Raw genomic sequence first — 18,177 nt, forward strand, 5'->3', positions numbered from 1 at the left:
TTGCGCTTGCATAGGAGGTCCGCTCGTGCGCAGAAGGCCCCCTGCTGACGTCACTGAGCCGCTTCCCGGAGAAGATTTCGGCTTACGGAGGCACTAAGGAGGACGGCGAGGGACACATCAATGCTTATGGGGCTGGTGGAACCCCCGGGTAAGTAAAAAAACGGCAGTATGACTGAGTCTCTCTAAGTTTTTTTTTTTATTTTTTCTCCTACGTGATACACACCTTGCCAATAAAATGCCTTTTAAGCCACCAGTTACCAAGAAAATACTCTTGATGGCACTTTATCACCTACTTTTTGGTACCTTTTACAATAGCGGAGTGGTAAAAAGTTATTTTAAACTGAAAATGAAAAATTGTTTACTAGGAGAAAATTTAGTACAACAACAAATAACATTTGTAAAGCGCTTTTCTCCCGTGGGACTCAAAGCGCATAAGCATGGCTCCGACTATCGTGGTACAGAGGAAGAATTTTATAAATCTGGAAATGTCAGGCTAAACAGGTGGCTTTTCAGTCTGGATTTGAATAGCTCCAGGGATGGTGCTGTCTTTACTGGGTGTGGCAGGGAGTTCCAAAGAGTAGGGGCAGCATGACAGAAGGCTCTGTCTCCAGATTTTTTTAGGAGTTTATAGAGAGTTTATAGATCTAGCTGATCTGAGGTTGTGAGAGGTGTGGTGCAGCTTCAGCAAGTCCTTCATGTATCCAGGGCCCAGATTGTGCAGGGATTTGAATGTCAGCAGTCCAATCTCGAAGAGTATTCTCCATTCTACTGGTAGCCAGTGCAGTGAGCGAAGGATCGTTGTAATGTGACAGTGGCGAGGCTGGTTTGTTAGCAATCTGGCAGCAGCATTCTGCACTAATTGCAGGCGACGCAGGTCCTTTTTGGGGAGGCCAGCATAAAGGGCATTGCAGTAGTCCAGCCTTGATGTGATGAAGGCGTGGACTAGGGTTGGAAGATCCTCTGGGGGAATCAGATGTTTAATCTTTGCAATGTTCTTCAGATGAAAGTAGGAAGATTTAACTACAGATGAAATTTGGTTTCTGAAACTCAATTCCCCATTGATTAGTACGCCAAGGCTGCGCACAAGGTTGGAGCGGTTTATGTCTGAATTCCCAATCCTGAAAGTAGCAAAATTTAATTGAATAAGGGCCAGAATTTTTACCATAAGCTAGTCATTTTGGGAAATGCAGTCTGGCATCTGTTCTTGTGTTGTCACATGACCACACCTGCCTGGTTTGCCCAGTAGCTACAGCCAGAGGAGAGTGTAAGCTGTACTGCAATTCCAAGCATATTTGGCTCATGATGGCGTTCTTCCCAGTACTTTGCTTCTATACATTGTCACTTATCCCGATTGCTAATAAAATATGCCTTTGTTTAATATTGCCTTTTGCCTGGCTTTATATGCTTTATATGCCTGGCTTTATATGCCAATGTGTAAAGTGTCCTTAGAGACCTCCTCATCTACATCTTGGGGAGTTTAGTGTGAGCAGTCCTCTCCATAAGAAGAGGATTAACATGTCAGCATCTTCTCTGGCTAATACTTTAATCTAGTTGGTGTTTGGAGGCAGAGAGTCAGCTAGCAGCCCTTACAAATGTTATCCTCACCATGTTTGAATTGAATTGAACCTTATCAGAGCATTAGGTAGGACTGAAATATCATGTCACACAGTGTCCCACTCCTTTCACATTATGTCAGCAGAGCTAAATTCTTGTTCCATAGTGTAGCATGTATGTGCTCTGTCTTGTAACTGCATCTGGTGCAATGAACACAACGGGGACAGTTCCTTATGTGAATGTTGTTGACAGCCTTGTGTCAGGAACGTAAAAACAAAGTTTATAATGTACAAATTGTGCATTAAAGTGGCTCCGAGATAAACTTTAACTCATTGCATAATTGTGTTCCTTACGTATAGTTTATAGGGCATTCCTCAAGCCAAATAAGTTTTTTTTTTTTTTTTGTTTGTTTTGTTTTAATACCCTAATTCCCTATAAACTAAACAAGCCTCGCCCACAGCTTCTCCTGTGGCACTCTGAGACCCAAGTAGCAAGGGCTTATGGGAGCTCAATCTGGGCAGGAGGAGGAGGAGGTGTTACTAGCCAGAGATTTCAGAGGCGGGGAGGAGGAGAGGGGAGTGAAGTTTTCAGAGGCTGAGGGGTGGAGATGCAGATCAACTTGCCTGTGTGTAATGATCACAAGCAGAACATGGCTGCTCTTATTGTATCACAGGTAGAAATAATCATATTCTGTTGAAGCTGTTCACAGCTAGATTTGCTGTGTAAAGTATCTAAACTTTAGATAAATCATATAATACATATACAGGTTACTTGCTATAGTTAGTTTTTCATCTCGGATCTGCTTAAATTACTTATCCATGCATTCCCGCTGCTGCTACTCTGCTCTTTGGGAGGGGGCCCACTGTGAACCCCAATGGCTACAGGCCCCGTAGCAGCCTAGCTATGGTGCACCCCATGCCACTGCCTGGTGTGTTTCTGCAAGCTTTAGCCATGAGTTTCTGGAGCGTCTGTTTCTGCTATGGCTTTCCTGCAGTGAAGAAGACTTCAAGGGATCTTACAGTCGGATGAGTTTAGTATAGCATGTGCATATGCATCTTTAGTGCAATGTACTAATAAGGCTCCCAGGAGAAGATAAAAGGAAACCTATTAACCCTTTCAGGAGAGTTCTTAAGACTCATAATAGTGAGGCCAATTTATTGCAGCAAAGGGGAAATGGTGACTGCAGTTCAGCTTTAAAGGGTATATGAACTGACGTGCGTTAAATCTGTATTTACAACCCCAAGACTGTGTTCCCTATTATTCTTTTATCTCACTGATTCCTTGGCTGCTATTGGTTTAGTGTTTTTGCTAGCATTTTTGTATTAAGTTTTTACTGTGATAGCCGGTGATTTTATTTTAGTACTTTTGATTGCAATTAGCAATTTCCTTTTTTTTTTTTTTTTTTTTCCTTTTGGTCCAGTTAGTGAAATCACTCCTATCTTTTGTATTGATGCGCAATTGCTCCAAAAAAGCTACAGGACCCATGATGGCGATTTCCCTAATTGCGATCACTCCTGTGGGCTTGCCCCTATTTACTTTTCATTACCCTAGTGCTTTTGAAAACAAAGGCAACGGCAATTGCCATCAATCCCAAGCGTGTCTAAAAGTGATCTAGTGTGCCAGTTTCTCTCTAGTCAGACTTTAGTGGGTCTGTCCCAACTCTCATTGATAACTACCATATTATTCGTCATATAAGACAAATTTTTTTTCCTTCACAAATTAATATTCCAAATACGTGGAGTCACTGCTGACCGGCCGTGATGTCGGGGACTCTGTGCCTTCCTTTGCTCACCCGTGTCGTCTGCCATCCATCAGAGCCAGAGGCAATCGGAGATCTTTCCTCTCCCTCACTGTTCCCTTAGTGCTGGTTTCTGCTGATGATGCGATCAGCAGAGGCCGGCACCAGGGGAGCAGTGAGGAAGAGGTCTCTGATAGCCACTGTGCTGCTTTCATTTATTCAGGGTATGCAGAAGAGAACGCGGAGGCCACATGGTAGACAAAAGGGGACACAATTGGGGGAGAACATCTACTATCCTGGACCATGGACGTACCAGGTTTATTATATCTTTTTTTTTTTCTCCTCCTGCCAGTTTTTACCCTTTAAAACTAGGTGCTTCCTATAGTGCAAAGCATCTTATATGCTGAAAAATATGGTAATAACGGCCATAAAACTCTTACATGGCAGAGGAACACGCTTGATTGCAGGGAATAATTATAAAAAATGTAACAGCTCAAGATGCTGGCTTTTGAACATAAAAATAAATCATAGTTACCTGACGCGATTAATACTTAAATCCTATGGTTTTAGCAGGTAAACACAAAATAAAACAAAACGGTGGGATTCCAGGAAAATGTATATTAATTATTAGGACTGAAGATAACATAGGTTTGCTTTAACAATTGCCTTGTGCTGCTGAGATCCTTTATTAAATCCCCCCCCAGGAAATCTGACTGCAAGGTGTTTACATGTTTCTCCTCTAATTATTTAGAGTGACATTTAAATAATATCAAGAGACATCATCTTTAGCTAAAATTACATTTGTCTTCCACCCCCACAGAATTGGCTCAGTCCAGGTTGTCAGTGTAATTACTTTCTCTCTGAGGGGGGTTACAGACATGACTAATCAATCTGATTTATGACGTGGCGTGTGGCAGAGAATCACTCTGACAGAGCCTGATGTGTGTTTCTGATATTTGTAGGAAGTCCAGACTAGCTATGGAAGTAAAGCGGACCTGAATTCAGAACTTCCAGAATAATACTTTTTAAAGAGAAAACATTTCTTTGTTACAGCTGATAGAAATCCTGCAATACATCTGCAGTGTGCCTACTTCCTGCTTTCATGTAAGCAGACATAGGGTTATCATCCTGCCTTTGCAAATTAGCTGCTCTGCCTAAGCTGCCGCGTTTCCTGAGCTGACTCAAATTACACTTGTTCTTAGTCACACATGAGGAGGAATAAGATAGGCTAAACTCTATTAGGACTCATTCACACTAGAGGTGCTTTTTGACTTATTTAAGCGCTGACGTTTTTTTCAAAAGCGCCCTAAAAGCGGCTACACCATGCTTTCCTATAGTGTAGTTCAGATTGTGGTGTTCCGTGCAGTGTCAGCTGACATAAGCGCTGCATGGACTATTTTCAGGACGATTTGCCCTGAATGGAAGGTATAGGAAAAACGCAAAACGCTTACAAAATCGCTTCATGCAGTGATTGCGTTCACGTTTTTTAGCATGAATACATTGTATTTATTATTTTCCAGATCGAAACGTTCACTTCTTAACTTGCATCAGGGAGTGAATTAAAACACGGATCTGGAAAAGAGCTTAGAAAAGCGCTTTTAACAAAAACGCAGCGCCCACCCAAGCGCTGGGAAAGGGGAAAAAAATGCCTCAAAAAACTGCCATGCGAACGGACACGATATCAGAATGCAATGGGAACAAGACCTCACACCTGATGAGGACGAATTACACAGGCTAAACTGTCTAAATTCATACAGGGTGCATTTCTCTGTTTTCCTTCTGTTCTGTGCAAGAGTTCAGGTTTGACCTTAATCACAATGGGATAGCATTGCTGAGCAGCATTTTTTTGCTTCCAGTATAAAGGACAGAGCCTGTCACGCCGGGATCTGTCTTATTGACGCAGGATTTGGGGGGGGGGGGGGAGGGGTGTCTCAGGGTTACCGGTAACTTCCTGATCTGCTGTAATTCGTTCACAGGTGACGAACCGCCTCCGCTCCTCAGCAATGCAGTTATACCATGTTTCCAAAGTCTGCTTTGGGAACCTCCACCTGCGTAGCCATGTCCCACCCCCAGCTCTGTAGACACCAATTAGACAGTGGCTGCTGAGCTGGGGGCGGGTCATAGCAATGCAGATGGGTGTGGCCAGATCCTTGGCAGAACTTTTGGGAAAAAAAAAAACACCACGGCCAAATTTCCGAGGGGGGCGCAGCGATCACCTGCCTGCATAGATTACGCCCATCAGGCAAGTAATTAACCCTGAGACCCCTCCCCCAATCCTGCATCATTAACCACTTAATGACATGCTGACTTATAAAAACGTCCTGCTAGAGCCTCTTAATGACTCCAGGATGTTTTTATAAGTCAGACAGTGCTGCTGACGCTGTGTGCGCATTCCCGTGCACTTGAAAATAGTGGAAAAAAAACCCACCAAAGAAAAAATACACCTTTATTTCCAAATACTATATTATCGCCATACTTTGTACTAGGGACATAATTAAAATCTTGTGATAACCAGAACAAATAGGCAGATAAAATGTGTGGGTTTCATGTACAGTAACAGTGTTTATATTAAAACCATAGGGGATGAAATTGGAGAAATAGTGTTTTGTTTTTTTTTTTCATTTTTTTTCCCTTGCATTTCCCTTTAAAATGCATAGAAAATAAAGTAATTACTGAAAACAAATACCAACCCCAAAAAGCCCAATTCGGGGTGAATCACAGGGTGGATGCTATCTGGCATCGGTTGCGTCTCTTCTGTTTCTCCCTTTGTGTCTATCTTCTTTCCTCCCTTTGTGAGCGGTGCTGCCCCCCCCCCCCCTCCTAGAAGTGGGGGGTAAGGAAGGAGAATGGCAGGATAGGAGAGTGGGACCCTAGTTCCCCTCCCAGCAAGATTAAAAGGTTGCGAACATGTCTTAAGTAGAGGACTAGGAGGAGGGGACAGTGGAGGAGGGTCAGGCTCGGAGGAGATCCAGGAGGGAGGACTGGAGAGGGAGGAGGGAGGGGGGGGACAGAGGTCTACGTAAGGGGATTGTTGGGGGGATATAGCAATATTGGACTAGGATTTCACGGGGAGGGTTTTTTATTATTCATGTATTTATATGTATTTGATACTTTAATTGACACTTTAATGGAGAATAATCGTGATAAATAAAGAATATATAAAAAAAAAAATCTTGTGATAACCAGAACAAATAGGCAGATAAAATGTGTGGGTTTTATGTACAGTAACAGTGTTTATATTAAAACCATAGGGGATGAAATTGGAGAAATAGTGTTTTTTTTTTCATTTTTTTCCCTTGCATTTCCCTTTAAAATGCATAGAAAATAAAGTAATTACTGAAAACAAATATCAACCCCAAAAAGCCCAATTCGGGGTGAAAAAAACAAGATCTAGATCATTTCATTGTGATTAGCAGTGATTAAGCTATTGGCAAATGAAAGGGATGAGCACGGAAAGGTGAAAATATACTGGAGATACTTTTTCCTAATCATTTTGACTATATCTGCTTCATAGGGGCCATGGTCATTGGCATAGCTACTGACTACATATAGATTATTTAGGTGTGATATGTAGTAATAACGTTAATGGCGAATGAATGAGAGCAGCACTTGCGACAGGTAATCTATTATTGTATACGGTTAGAACTGAACATTACACAAATTGTTTTTTTCCATTTTTTTTAATGTGATTTGTATTGGTTCTGTTTTAGTGTGATTACGGAACACCTTTAAAGCTTTTGCGTTGTGTACTGCATTGGTCTGTGTTTGCTGCGCTCAGACTCCATAGCCTGTTTATGGATGCACTGAGCGTTTGCCGTATTGGTATTGATGGATCCCACTAACCAATCACCCGCTCGGCCTGTAAACTCTGTAGAATTAAAATCGGATTTCAGTAAAAATCCATAAACCACTCGCTGAAGTCTACTGGAAAGTATATGCGGCAGTGGAGGGGGTTTGATTACTTCCTACCCAAACTGACAAATATTAGATTGCTGCAGACCTTTCCCTGATTGCTGGTGTCCCATTAGCATTGATAAATTCTGACACCCCCCCTCTTTTTGTTTCAGGGAGTGAGCCATGCCGCTGGTCAAGAGGAACATAGAGCCCAGGCATCTGTGTCGGGGAACCGTGCCAGACGCAATCACTAGTGAACTGGAATGTGTAACCAATAATACACTGGCAGCCATCATCCGGCAGCTGAGCAGCTTGAGTAAACAGCCTTTATTCTCTTATCTTCCTTTTATCAACCACTGCAGATGATGTTGATATAATTATACAAATATTACATTGTATGCATTGTTTATATTCGCTAATCAAGTACAGACACTAAATCAACATAGTATGAGACTGGTGTGTTGAAGCCACATACTCACTGGCTGGATGGAAGCAGTTACCTTGACAACAGCTGTCCACGTTATTATTTTAGCTTTAAATCTTGTGGAAAAAGGCATTCATGGCAGTCTGTGTCCACTTTGGAGAAATGTCCCCTCACTTTTTCCAGGGACCTCCCTGGTACTTTGTGGCTTTAAAGGATACCCGAGGTGACATGTGACATGATGAGGTAGACATGTGTATGTACAGTGTCTAGCACACAAATAACTAGGCTGTGTTCCTTTTTTGCTTTCTCTGCCTGAAAGAGTTAAATATCAGGTATGTAAGTGGCTGACTCAGACAGGAAGTGACTACAGTGTGACCCTCAGTGATGAGAAATTCCAGCTATAAAACACTTTCCTAGCAGCAAATGGCTTCTGAGAGTAGGAAAGCGATACAGAGGGTCAATAGTTCATAGATTTTAGCTCTGGCATACTTCAAGGAATGTGTCATTGAGCAAAAAACAATAAAACAGTTAAAACTTAAAAAGTAGATTTAAAGGGGTTCTTTCGCGAAAAAAGTAGGCAGTTAAAAAATGTGACAGATGACAGGTTTTGGGCCAGTCCATCTTTTTAAGGGGGGATTCTCAGGGCTTTCTTTGTTTTCAACAGCATTTCCTGAACAACAGTTGCAAAATCTAACTGACATAATAGTGTGCAAGTGATTAGGGAGGCCGGCTGGTATCTTGCTATTTTGGCAGTTAAACTGCTGTTCAGGAAATGAGAATCCCCCTTAAAAAGATGGACTGGCCCAAAACCTGTCATCTGTCACATTTTTTTTAACTGCCTACTTTTTCCGCGAAAGAACCCCTTTAAACATAAAACTGTGCAATATCTTAAAAAGTCATTTTTAGGAGAAGGAAGATAGATACAATCGTTTATTTCATTAGTTTCTTTTCGCCTCGGGTGTCCTTTAATATACAAAGTTGTAGTCCCAGCCACAGGAAATGAAATCTAGGAATGAAAACTAGATGGATTCTTCCTCTTCTCCAACTTACAAAAAACAAAAAATTGTTGCTGTTTTTTACATAGTTTGGGTTGAAAAAAGACATGCGAGTTCAACCAGAAATGATGGTTTATCGCTAGCCTGCACCCTTGCATATCTCAGTTGATCCAGAAAACGGTAAAAAAAAACCTTAGGGCCCAGTCACATTTGAGCGTTTTGCTGGCGATTTCGGCAAAACACTAACACACACATAAAACCCTATGAAGTTCTTACTTGGGCAATTTGCAGTAATCGCCGCAAATTGCCCAAAAACGCAAACGCGTAGCCTGCACCATTTTCAGATTTCCCACGATCGCGTTTCAGTGCTATAGAAGAACTAAACGCGATCGCGGAGAAATCGCTGCACTGTCCAGTGATTCTTCTGCGTGAAATTGCGGCAAAATCACTCCCCCAAAACTCCAGCAAAAATCGCCGGCGTTTTGCGCTTCTAAGTGTGAATGGGCCCTAACATTGCTTGGACTAATTAGCATTAAAAGGGGGAAAAATTCCTTCCCGACACCAGGTGGCAATCTGATAAATTCCCGGGATCACTCTTGGAGCGTTTCCCCACTCGCTAAACAATAAAAGTCTGAAAGAAGGTCTGACCCTTTTTCACACTATCCAGAACTATGGTTAGAGTTGGACTCAAAATTCCCATGATGCCATTTGCTGACTGATTTGTGAGACAATCACATATATGATATTGTGGAACACTCAACATTAGAGGAACTGCCACGAAAATCTTAAAATTTAAAACACATACAGATAAGTACATTTCTTCTAGAGTAAAATGAGCCATAAATGACTTTTCTCCTATGTTGCTGTCACTTACAGTAGGTAGTAGAAATCTGACATTACTGACAGGTTTTGGGCTAGTCCATCTCCTCATGTGGGATTCTCAGTATGGCCTTTATTCTTTATTAAGACATTCCCTGGAAAAGATTTATACAAAGATGCTGGCCAGCTTCCCTGCTCGCTGTACACTATTTTGGCAGTTGGACGGAGCAACTGCCAATCACCAAGGGCTTTTAAAATAAAGAAAACCCTAAGAACCCCCTATGAGAAGATGGGCTAGTCCAAAATCTGTCGATAATGTCAGCTTTCTACTACCTACTGTAAGTAACAACAACATAGTAGAAAAGTAATTTAATTTATGGCTCATTTTACTCTGGAAGAAATGTACTTCTTATTTGTATGTGTTTTTAAATGTGAAGATTTTCGTGACCGTTCCTCTTTGACAGCTTCCATATTTCCACTTACCTTTGGAGTGACCACTTGGATTGGTAATGTGACCACGAATGATGTATGCGTCACACTATTTATATCTGATCTCTGCATAAGGCCCCACCAGCAATGAACTGGTCTTGTCCATAACTAGTCTTTCTCATTCATAAAGACCATTGACCTTCCTGGAATATGGAAAACAACTAGGATATCATACGCCTTCAAACTCTTCTAGTGAGTTTGAAAGGTCAGTTTTTATTGGCTTATCTCTGTGACTTGGCCATGCCATCTTGTGAGGATGCTGGAGCATCCGCTGCATTCTGTGTGTGTGAAGCTTGGCTATACATGCACATTCTGATCATAACATGTCAATCAAACCTTTGGATTGTTCTTTCATCTGAAATACACATTTTTTTTATCTCATAAGTGCCGCTGAAGATAGCCATATACTTATAGATGGTCACCAGATTCGACCATCAGATTCCTGCCAGATAAAATCTGACAGGGATCTATCTGATGTGCGCCATACACTAGAAATAGATTTTCATCACATTTGAAGTGTACCAGAGCTGATAAAAAGAAAAGGTTTTATATATACCTGGGGCTTCCTCCAGCCCCATCCGCCTGGATTACTCCCACGCCGCCGTCCTCTGCTGCCCGCAGCTTCGATACCGGGTCCCGTCACTTCAGCCAGTTGGAGCTAGTCTGACGTAAGAGAAGTGCCCTCTTTGCGTATCTATCTATCGGTAGAGGGTGCACTTCTCCTGTGTAGACTGCTCCCCGACTGGCTGAAGTGATGAGACCCGGTATCGGAGCTGTGGGAAGACTGAGGACGGTGGTGTGGGAGCGATCCAAGCGTATAGGGCTGGAGGAAGTGCCAGGTATGTATAAAAGGTTTTCTTTATATCCGCTCGGGTTTCCTTTAAAGTGTACCAGAGACCACATGGATAAAATATACATACCAGGGGCTTCCTCCAGCCCCCTCCGGCCTGATTACTCCCACGCCGTCCTCTGCTGGCTGCCCGTTTGTCCGCTACTGGCCCTGGAAAATTAGGCAGGCAGGGCCAGTCGGTGCATGAGCAGTCCGGCCGTTCGCGCTCCCCTGTGTCGCTCCCGGGCGCCATGCAGTAATAATGTGCAGGCACAGAGCGCTCCCGGCAATGTGAACACGGTGGGAACATGCGTGTGACCTGGCCGCGCTTGCGCAGTTGGCCCCTGACTTTCCGGGGCCAATTGTGGAAGAACGGCAAGTCAGAAGAGGACAGCTTGGGAGCGACCAGGCCAGAGGGCTTCTTCCAACCCTAGGTATGTATATTTTATCCATGTGGCCCTGTCTCAGGGTCCCCTTATCAATGAAATCTATTCAAAATCAATCAATCTACAGCGTTGTACTGTTCAACCCAGTGCAACACTGAGTCATCAATCTGCTTCTGCTCTCGACCCACCGCCATTTTATTTTCCTTCTGGACTGATCAATTTATTCGGCCAAATTCATCTGAAAATGGGTCTAATGATCAATTGGGCCATCCACTGCAATGACTTCTAGCAGATTCAATCATAGTGATTGAATATATCAATGGGAAACATTGAGAAGTGTATGGCCATCTTGAGGGTGATGGGTAACCTCTGATCACCTTTGCTCTGCTAGCTGGGATTAATGAAGCCTCAAATAAAAACTATGATCGTCCCTCACATTGTGTTATTATGGTCCTCTCCAATCTATGCGCTGGGAATATCTGCATAGATGAGGTCTGCTCTTGTGCTGTAAAGAGCCTTCTCATTGACCTTATGCATAGAGCTCTTGTACCATTACACATACAGCTCATGTTCAACTATGCATAGAGCTCTTGTACCATTACACATACAGCTCATGTTCAACTATGCATAGAGCTCTTGTACCGTTATGCATATAGCTCTTGTATCATTAGGCATAGAGCTCTTGTACTGTTATGCATAGAGCTCTTGTACCGTTATTGCATAGAGCTCTTGAACCATTTATGCATAGAGCTCTTGTACCGCTATCCATAGAGCTCTTGTACCGCTATCCATAGAGCTCTTGTACCGCTATGCATAGAGCTCTTGTACCGTTATTGCATAGAGCTCTTGTACCGTTATTGCATAGAGCTCTTGTACCGCTATGCATAGAGCTCTTGTACCGCTATGCATAGAGCTCTTGTACCGTTATTGCATAGAGCTCTTGTATCGCTATGCATAGAGCTCTTGTACCGTTATTGCATAGAGCTCTTGTACCGTTGTTGCATAGAACTCTTGTACCGTTGTTGCATAGAGCTCTTGTACCGTTGTTGCATAGAGCTCTTGTACTGCTATGCATAGAGCTCTTGTACCATTATGCATAGAGCTCTTGTATCATTATGCATAGAGCTCTTGAACCATTTATGCATAGAGCTCTTGCACCGTTATGCATAGAGCTCTTGTACCGTTATGCATAGAGCTCTTGAACCATTTATGCATAGAGCTCTTGTACCGTTATGCATAGAGCTCTTGTACCGTTATGCATAGAGCTCTTGTACCATTCTGCATAGAGCTCTTGTACCATTCTGCATAGAGCTCTTGTACCATTATGCATAGAGCTCTTGTACCATTATGCATAGAGCTCTTGAACCATTTATGCATAGAGCTCTTGTACCGTTATTGCATAGAGCTCTTGTACTGCTATGCATAGAGCTCTTGTACCGTTCTTGTATAGAGATCTTGTACTGCTATGCATAGAGCTCTTGTATCATTATGCATGCAGCTCTTGTATCATTATGCATAGAGCTCTTGTACCGTTATTGCATAGAGCTCTTGAACCGTTATTGCATAGAGCTCTTGTACTGCTATGCATAGAGCTCTTGTACCGTTCTTGTATAGAGATCTTGTACTGCTATGCATAGAGCTCTTGTATCATTATGCATGCAGCTCTTGTATCATTATGCATAGAACTCTTGTACTGTTATGCATAGAGCTCTTGTACCGTTATTGCATAGAGCTCTTGAACCGTTATTGCATAGAGCTCTTGAACCGTTATTGCATAGAGCTCTTAAACCATTTATGCATAGAGCTCTTGAACCATTTATGCATAGAGCTCTTGTACCGTTATGCATAGAGCTCTTGTACCGTTATGCATAGAGCTCTTGTGCCGTTATGCATAGAGCTCTTGTGCCGTTATTCCATAGAGCTCTTGTACCGCTATGCATAGAGCTCTTGTACCATTATTGCATAGAGCTCTTGTACCGCTATGCATAGAGCTCTTGTACCGCTATGCATAGAGCTCTTGTACCGTTATGCATAGAGCTCTTGTGCCGTTATTCCATAGAGCTCTTGTACCGCTATGCATAGAGCTCTTGTACCATTATTGCATAGAGCTCTTGTACCGCTATGCATAGAGCTCTTGTACCGCTATGCATAGAGCTCTTGTACCGTTATTGCATAGAGCTCTTGTACCATTATTGCATAGAGCTCTTGTACCGCTATGCATAGAGCTCTTGTACCGCTATGCATAGAGCTCTTGTACCGTCCTTGCATAGAGCTCTTGTACTGCTATGCATAGAGCTCTTGTACCATTATGCATAGAGCTCTTGTATCATTATGCATAGAGCTCTTGAACCATTTATGCATAGAGCTCTTGTACCGTTATTGCATAGAGCTCTTGTACCATTATGCATAGAGCTCTTGTATCATTATGCATAGAGCTCTTGAACCATTTATGCATAGAGCTCTTGTACCATTATGCATAGAGCTCTTGTACCGTTATGCATAGAGCTCTTGAACCATTTATGCATAGAGCTCTTGTACCGTTATTGCATAGAGCTCTTGTGCCGTTATTGCATAGAGCTCTTGTACCATTATGCATAGAGCTCTTGTACCGTTATGCATAGAGCTCTTGTACCGTTATGCATAGAGCTCTTGTACCATTCTGCATAGAGCTCTTGTACCATTCTGCATAGAGCTCTTGTACCATTATGCAAAGAGCTCTTGAACCATTTATGCATAGAGCTCTTGTACCGTTATTGCATAGAGCTCTTGTACTGCTATGCATAGAGCTCTTGTACCGTTCTTGTATAGAGATCTTGTACTGCTATGCATAGAGCTCTTGTACCGTTCTTGTATAGAGATCTTGTACTGCTATGCATAGAGCTCTTGTATCATTATGCATGCAGCTCTTGTATCATTATGCATAGAGCTCTTGTACCGTTATTGCGTAGAGCTCTTGAACCGTTATTGCATAGAGCTCTTGAACCGTTATTGCATAGAGCTCTTGAACCGTTATTGCATAGAGCTCTTGAACCGTTATTGCATAGAGCTCTTGAACCGTTATTGCATAGAGCTCTTGAACCGTTATTGCATAGAGCTCTTAAACCATTTATGCATAGAGCTCTTGAACCATTTATGCATAGAGCTCTTGTACCGTTATGCATAGAGCTCTTGTACCGTTATGCATAGAGCTCTTGTGCCGTTATTCCATAGAGCTCTTGTACCGCTATGCATAGAGCTCTTGTACCATTATTGCATAGAGCTCTTGTACCGCTATGCATAGAGCTCTTGTACCGCTATGCATAGAGCTCTTGTACCGTCCTTGCATAGAGCTCTTGTACTGCTATGCATAGAGCTCTTGTACCATTATGCATAGAGCTCTTGAACCATTTATGCATAGAGCTCTTGTACCGTTATTGCATAGAACTCTTGTATCATTATGCATAGAGTTTTTGAACCATTTATGCATAGAGCTCTTGTACCATTATGCATAGAGCTCTTGAACCATTTATGCATAGAGCTCTTGCACCGTTATGCATAGAGCTCTTGTACCGTTATGCATAGAGCTCTTGAACCATTTATGCATAGAGCTCTTGTACCGTTATTGCATAGAGCTCTTGTGCCGTTATTGCATAGAGCTCTTGTACCATTATGCATAGAGCTCTTGTACCGTTATGCATAGAGCTCTTGTACCGTTATGCATAGAGCTCTTGTACCATTCTGCATAGAGCTCTTGTACCATTCTGCATAGAGCTCTTGTACCATTCTGCATAGAGCTCTTGTACCATTATGCATAGAGCTCTTGAACCATTTATGCATAGAGCTCTTGTACCGTTATTGCATAGAGCTCTTGTACTGCTATGCATAGAGCTCTTGTACCGTTCTTGTATAGAGATCTTGTACTGCTATGCATAGAGCTCTTGTATCATTATGCATGCAGCTCTTGTATCATTATGCATAGAACTCTTGTACTGTTATGCATAGAGCTCTTGAACCGTTATTGCATAGAGCTCTTGAACCGTTATTGCATAGAGCTCTTGAACCGTTATTGCATAGAGCTCTTGAACCATTTATGCATAGAGCTCTTGTACCGTTATGCATAGAGCTCTTGTACCGTTATGCATAGAGCTCTTGTGCCGTTATGCATAGAGCTCTTGTGCCGTTATTCCATAGAGCTCTTGTACCGCTATGCATAGAGCTCTTGTACCATTATTGCATAGAGCTCTTGTACCGCTATGCATAGAGCTCTTGTACCGCTATGCATAGAGCTCTTGTACCGTTATGCATAGAGCTCTTGTGCCGTTATTCCATAGAGCTCTTGTACCGCTATGCATAGAGCTCTTGTACCATTATTGCATAGAGCTCTTGTACCGCTATGCATAGAGCTCTTGTACCGCTATGCATAGAGCTCTTGTACCATTATTGCATAGAGCTCTTGTACCGCTATGCATAGAGCTCTTGTACCGCTATGCATAGAGCTCTTGTACCGTTATTGCATAGAGCTCTTGTACCATTATTGCATAGAGCTCTTGTACCGCTATGCATAGAGCTCTTGTACCGCTATGCATAGAGCTCTTGTACCGTCCTTGCATAGAGCTCTTGTACTGCTATGCATAGAGCTCTTGTACCATTATGCATAGAGCTCTTGTATCATTATGCATAGAGCTCTTGAACCATTTATGCATAGAGCTCTTGTACCGTTATTGCATAGAGCTCTTGTACCATTATGCATAGAGCTCTTGTATCATTATGCATAGAGCTCTTGAACCATTTATGCATAGAGCTCTTGTACCGTTATTGCATAGAGCTCTTGTACCATTATGCATAGAGCTCTTGTATCATTATGCATAGAGCTCTTGAACCATTTATGCATAGAGCTCTTGTACCATTATGCATAGAGCTCTTGTATCATTATGCATAGAGCTCTTGTACCGTTATGCATAGAGCTCTTGTACCGTTATGCATAGAGCTCTTGCACCGTTCTGCATAGAGCTCTTGCACCGTTAATGCATAGAGCTCTTGTACCGTTAATGCATAGAGCTCTTGCACCGTTATGCATAGAGCTCTTGTACCATTATGCATACGGCTCTTGTACCATTATGCATACAGCTCTTCTACTTTGGATATCATTGGAATAAATTCTGAATATGTAAAATCTGGAGCTGTAATTGTCATGCTGCCAGAATGTAACAATTTGGTCCGTGTTCTGTTCAATCACAATAATTTAAAGTGCAGCCGTCACAAATGTAGGCATGTGAAATTGAAGCTGTGATAAAAGGGATCATAAATCCTAATCAGAGATTTTTCAGTGGAAATCGCTTGTCAGAATGAATATTGGCTCCAAAGGTGCCGTTTCAATCTTCCCAGTAAAAAAATAAAAACGTTTTACCTGACCTCTACAATAATTCAAAGGACAGCTTCATCTACAGCAGGACCAGCTTGCAAGCCTTGCTACTGCTTCTTTAAAGCGGTAGCTGGCTTTGCTAAACATAGGGTAGTGCTAAAGCACAACTGACTTTAAAGGGAACCTTAACTGAGAGGGATGTGGCAGACCTGCTGATCTCTTTGGCTGCATTAGTGGCTGAATCGCACACCTGAAACAAGCATACAGCTAATCCATTCTGACTTTAGTCAGAGCACCTGATCTGCATGCTTGTTGAGGGGCTGTGGCTAAAAGTATTAGAGACACAGGATCAGCAGTAGAGTCAGCCAACTGGTATTATTTTAAAAGGAAAAAGCCATATCCTTCTCATTTTAGTTTCCCTTTAAAGGGTAACTAAAGTAAGAAGAATATGGAGGCTGACCTGTTTTTTTTTGCCTTTTAAACAATACACATTGCCTGGCAGCCATGCTGATCTATTTGGCTACAGTAGTGTCTGAATCACACCAGAAACAAACATCCAGCTAATCCAGTCAGATCTGACAATAATGTCAGAAACATCTGATATGCTGCATGCTTGTTCAGGGTCTATGGCTGAAAGTATTAGAGGCAGAGGATCAGCAGGACAGCCAAGCAACTGGTATTGCTTAAAAGGAAATAAATATGGCAGCCTCCATATCCCTCTGACTTCAGTTGCCCTTTAACAGCAATGGCAAGGGCTATATACAGTGATGTGAAAAACTATTTGCCCCCCTCCTGCTTTCTTAGTCTTTTTTGCATGTTTGTCACACTTAAATGTTTCTGCTCATCAAAAACCGTTAACTATTAGTCAAAGATAACATAATTGAACACAAAATGCAGTTTTAAATGATGGTTTTTATTATTTAGTGAGAAAAAAAACTCCAAATCTACATGGCCCTGTGTGAAAAAGTGATTGCCCCCCTTGTTAAAAAATAACTTAACTGTGGTTTATCACACCTGAGTTCAATTTCTGTAGTCACCCCCAGGCCTGATTACTGCCACACCTGTTTCAATCAAGAAATCACTTAAAGAGACTCCGTAACAAAAATTGCATCCTGTTTTTTATCATCCTACAAGTTCCAAAAGCGATTCTAATGTGTTCTGGCTTACTGCAGCACGTTCTACTATCACAGTCTCTGTAATAAATCAACTTATCTCTCTCTTGTCAGACTTGTCAGCCTGTGTCTGGAAGGCTGCCAAGTTCTTCAGTGTTGTGGTTCTGTGATGCATCTCCCCCCTCCAGGCCACTCTCTGCAAACTGCCTGTGTATTGTTTAGATTAGGGCAGCTTCTCTCTTCTCTCTTATCTTTTACAAGCTGGATAAATCGTCCTCTGAGCTGGCTGGGCTTTCACATACTGAGGAATTAGACAAGGGCAAAGCTGTTTGCAGGAAGAAACGAGCAGCCTGAAACTTCAGTGCATGAGAGCAGACGGGGGAAAGAAACACACAAATGATCTCTTGAGATTAAAAAGGAAGGCTGTATACAGCCTGCTTGTTGCTTGTGTATGGATGTATTTTCTATGTGTGGACATACTGTACATCAACCTACTTCCTGTTTTGGTGGCCATTTTGTTTGTTTATAAACAAACTTTTTAAAACTGTTTTTAACCACTTTTAATGCGGCGAGGAGCGGCGAAATTGTGACAGAGG

At 42.2% G+C, this 18,177-nt stretch overlaps 1 protein-coding gene across 4 annotated transcripts in view; it reads left to right on the forward strand.

Annotated features, from left to right (window-relative positions):
• WASF3 (WASP family member 3) overlaps positions 1-18,177 on the forward strand; it is a 104,062-nt gene that overhangs the window by 47,773 nt on the left and 38,112 nt on the right. For all 4 annotated transcript variants that reach the window (XM_068266987.1, XM_068266985.1, XM_068266986.1 and 1 more), the window contains one exon: positions 7,360-7,502. In XM_068266987.1, coding sequence (XP_068123088.1) covers positions 7,370-7,502 — 133 coding nt within the window. In that variant the 5' untranslated portion in view covers positions 7,360-7,369. The remainder of the gene's footprint in view (positions 1-7,359; positions 7,503-18,177) is intronic.

This window comes from Hyperolius riggenbachi, chromosome 2 (assembly GCF_040937935.1).
Source record: "Hyperolius riggenbachi isolate aHypRig1 chromosome 2, aHypRig1.pri, whole genome shotgun sequence".
In the NCBI taxonomy this organism is placed as follows: Eukaryota; Metazoa; Chordata; class Amphibia; order Anura; family Hyperoliidae; genus Hyperolius; species Hyperolius riggenbachi.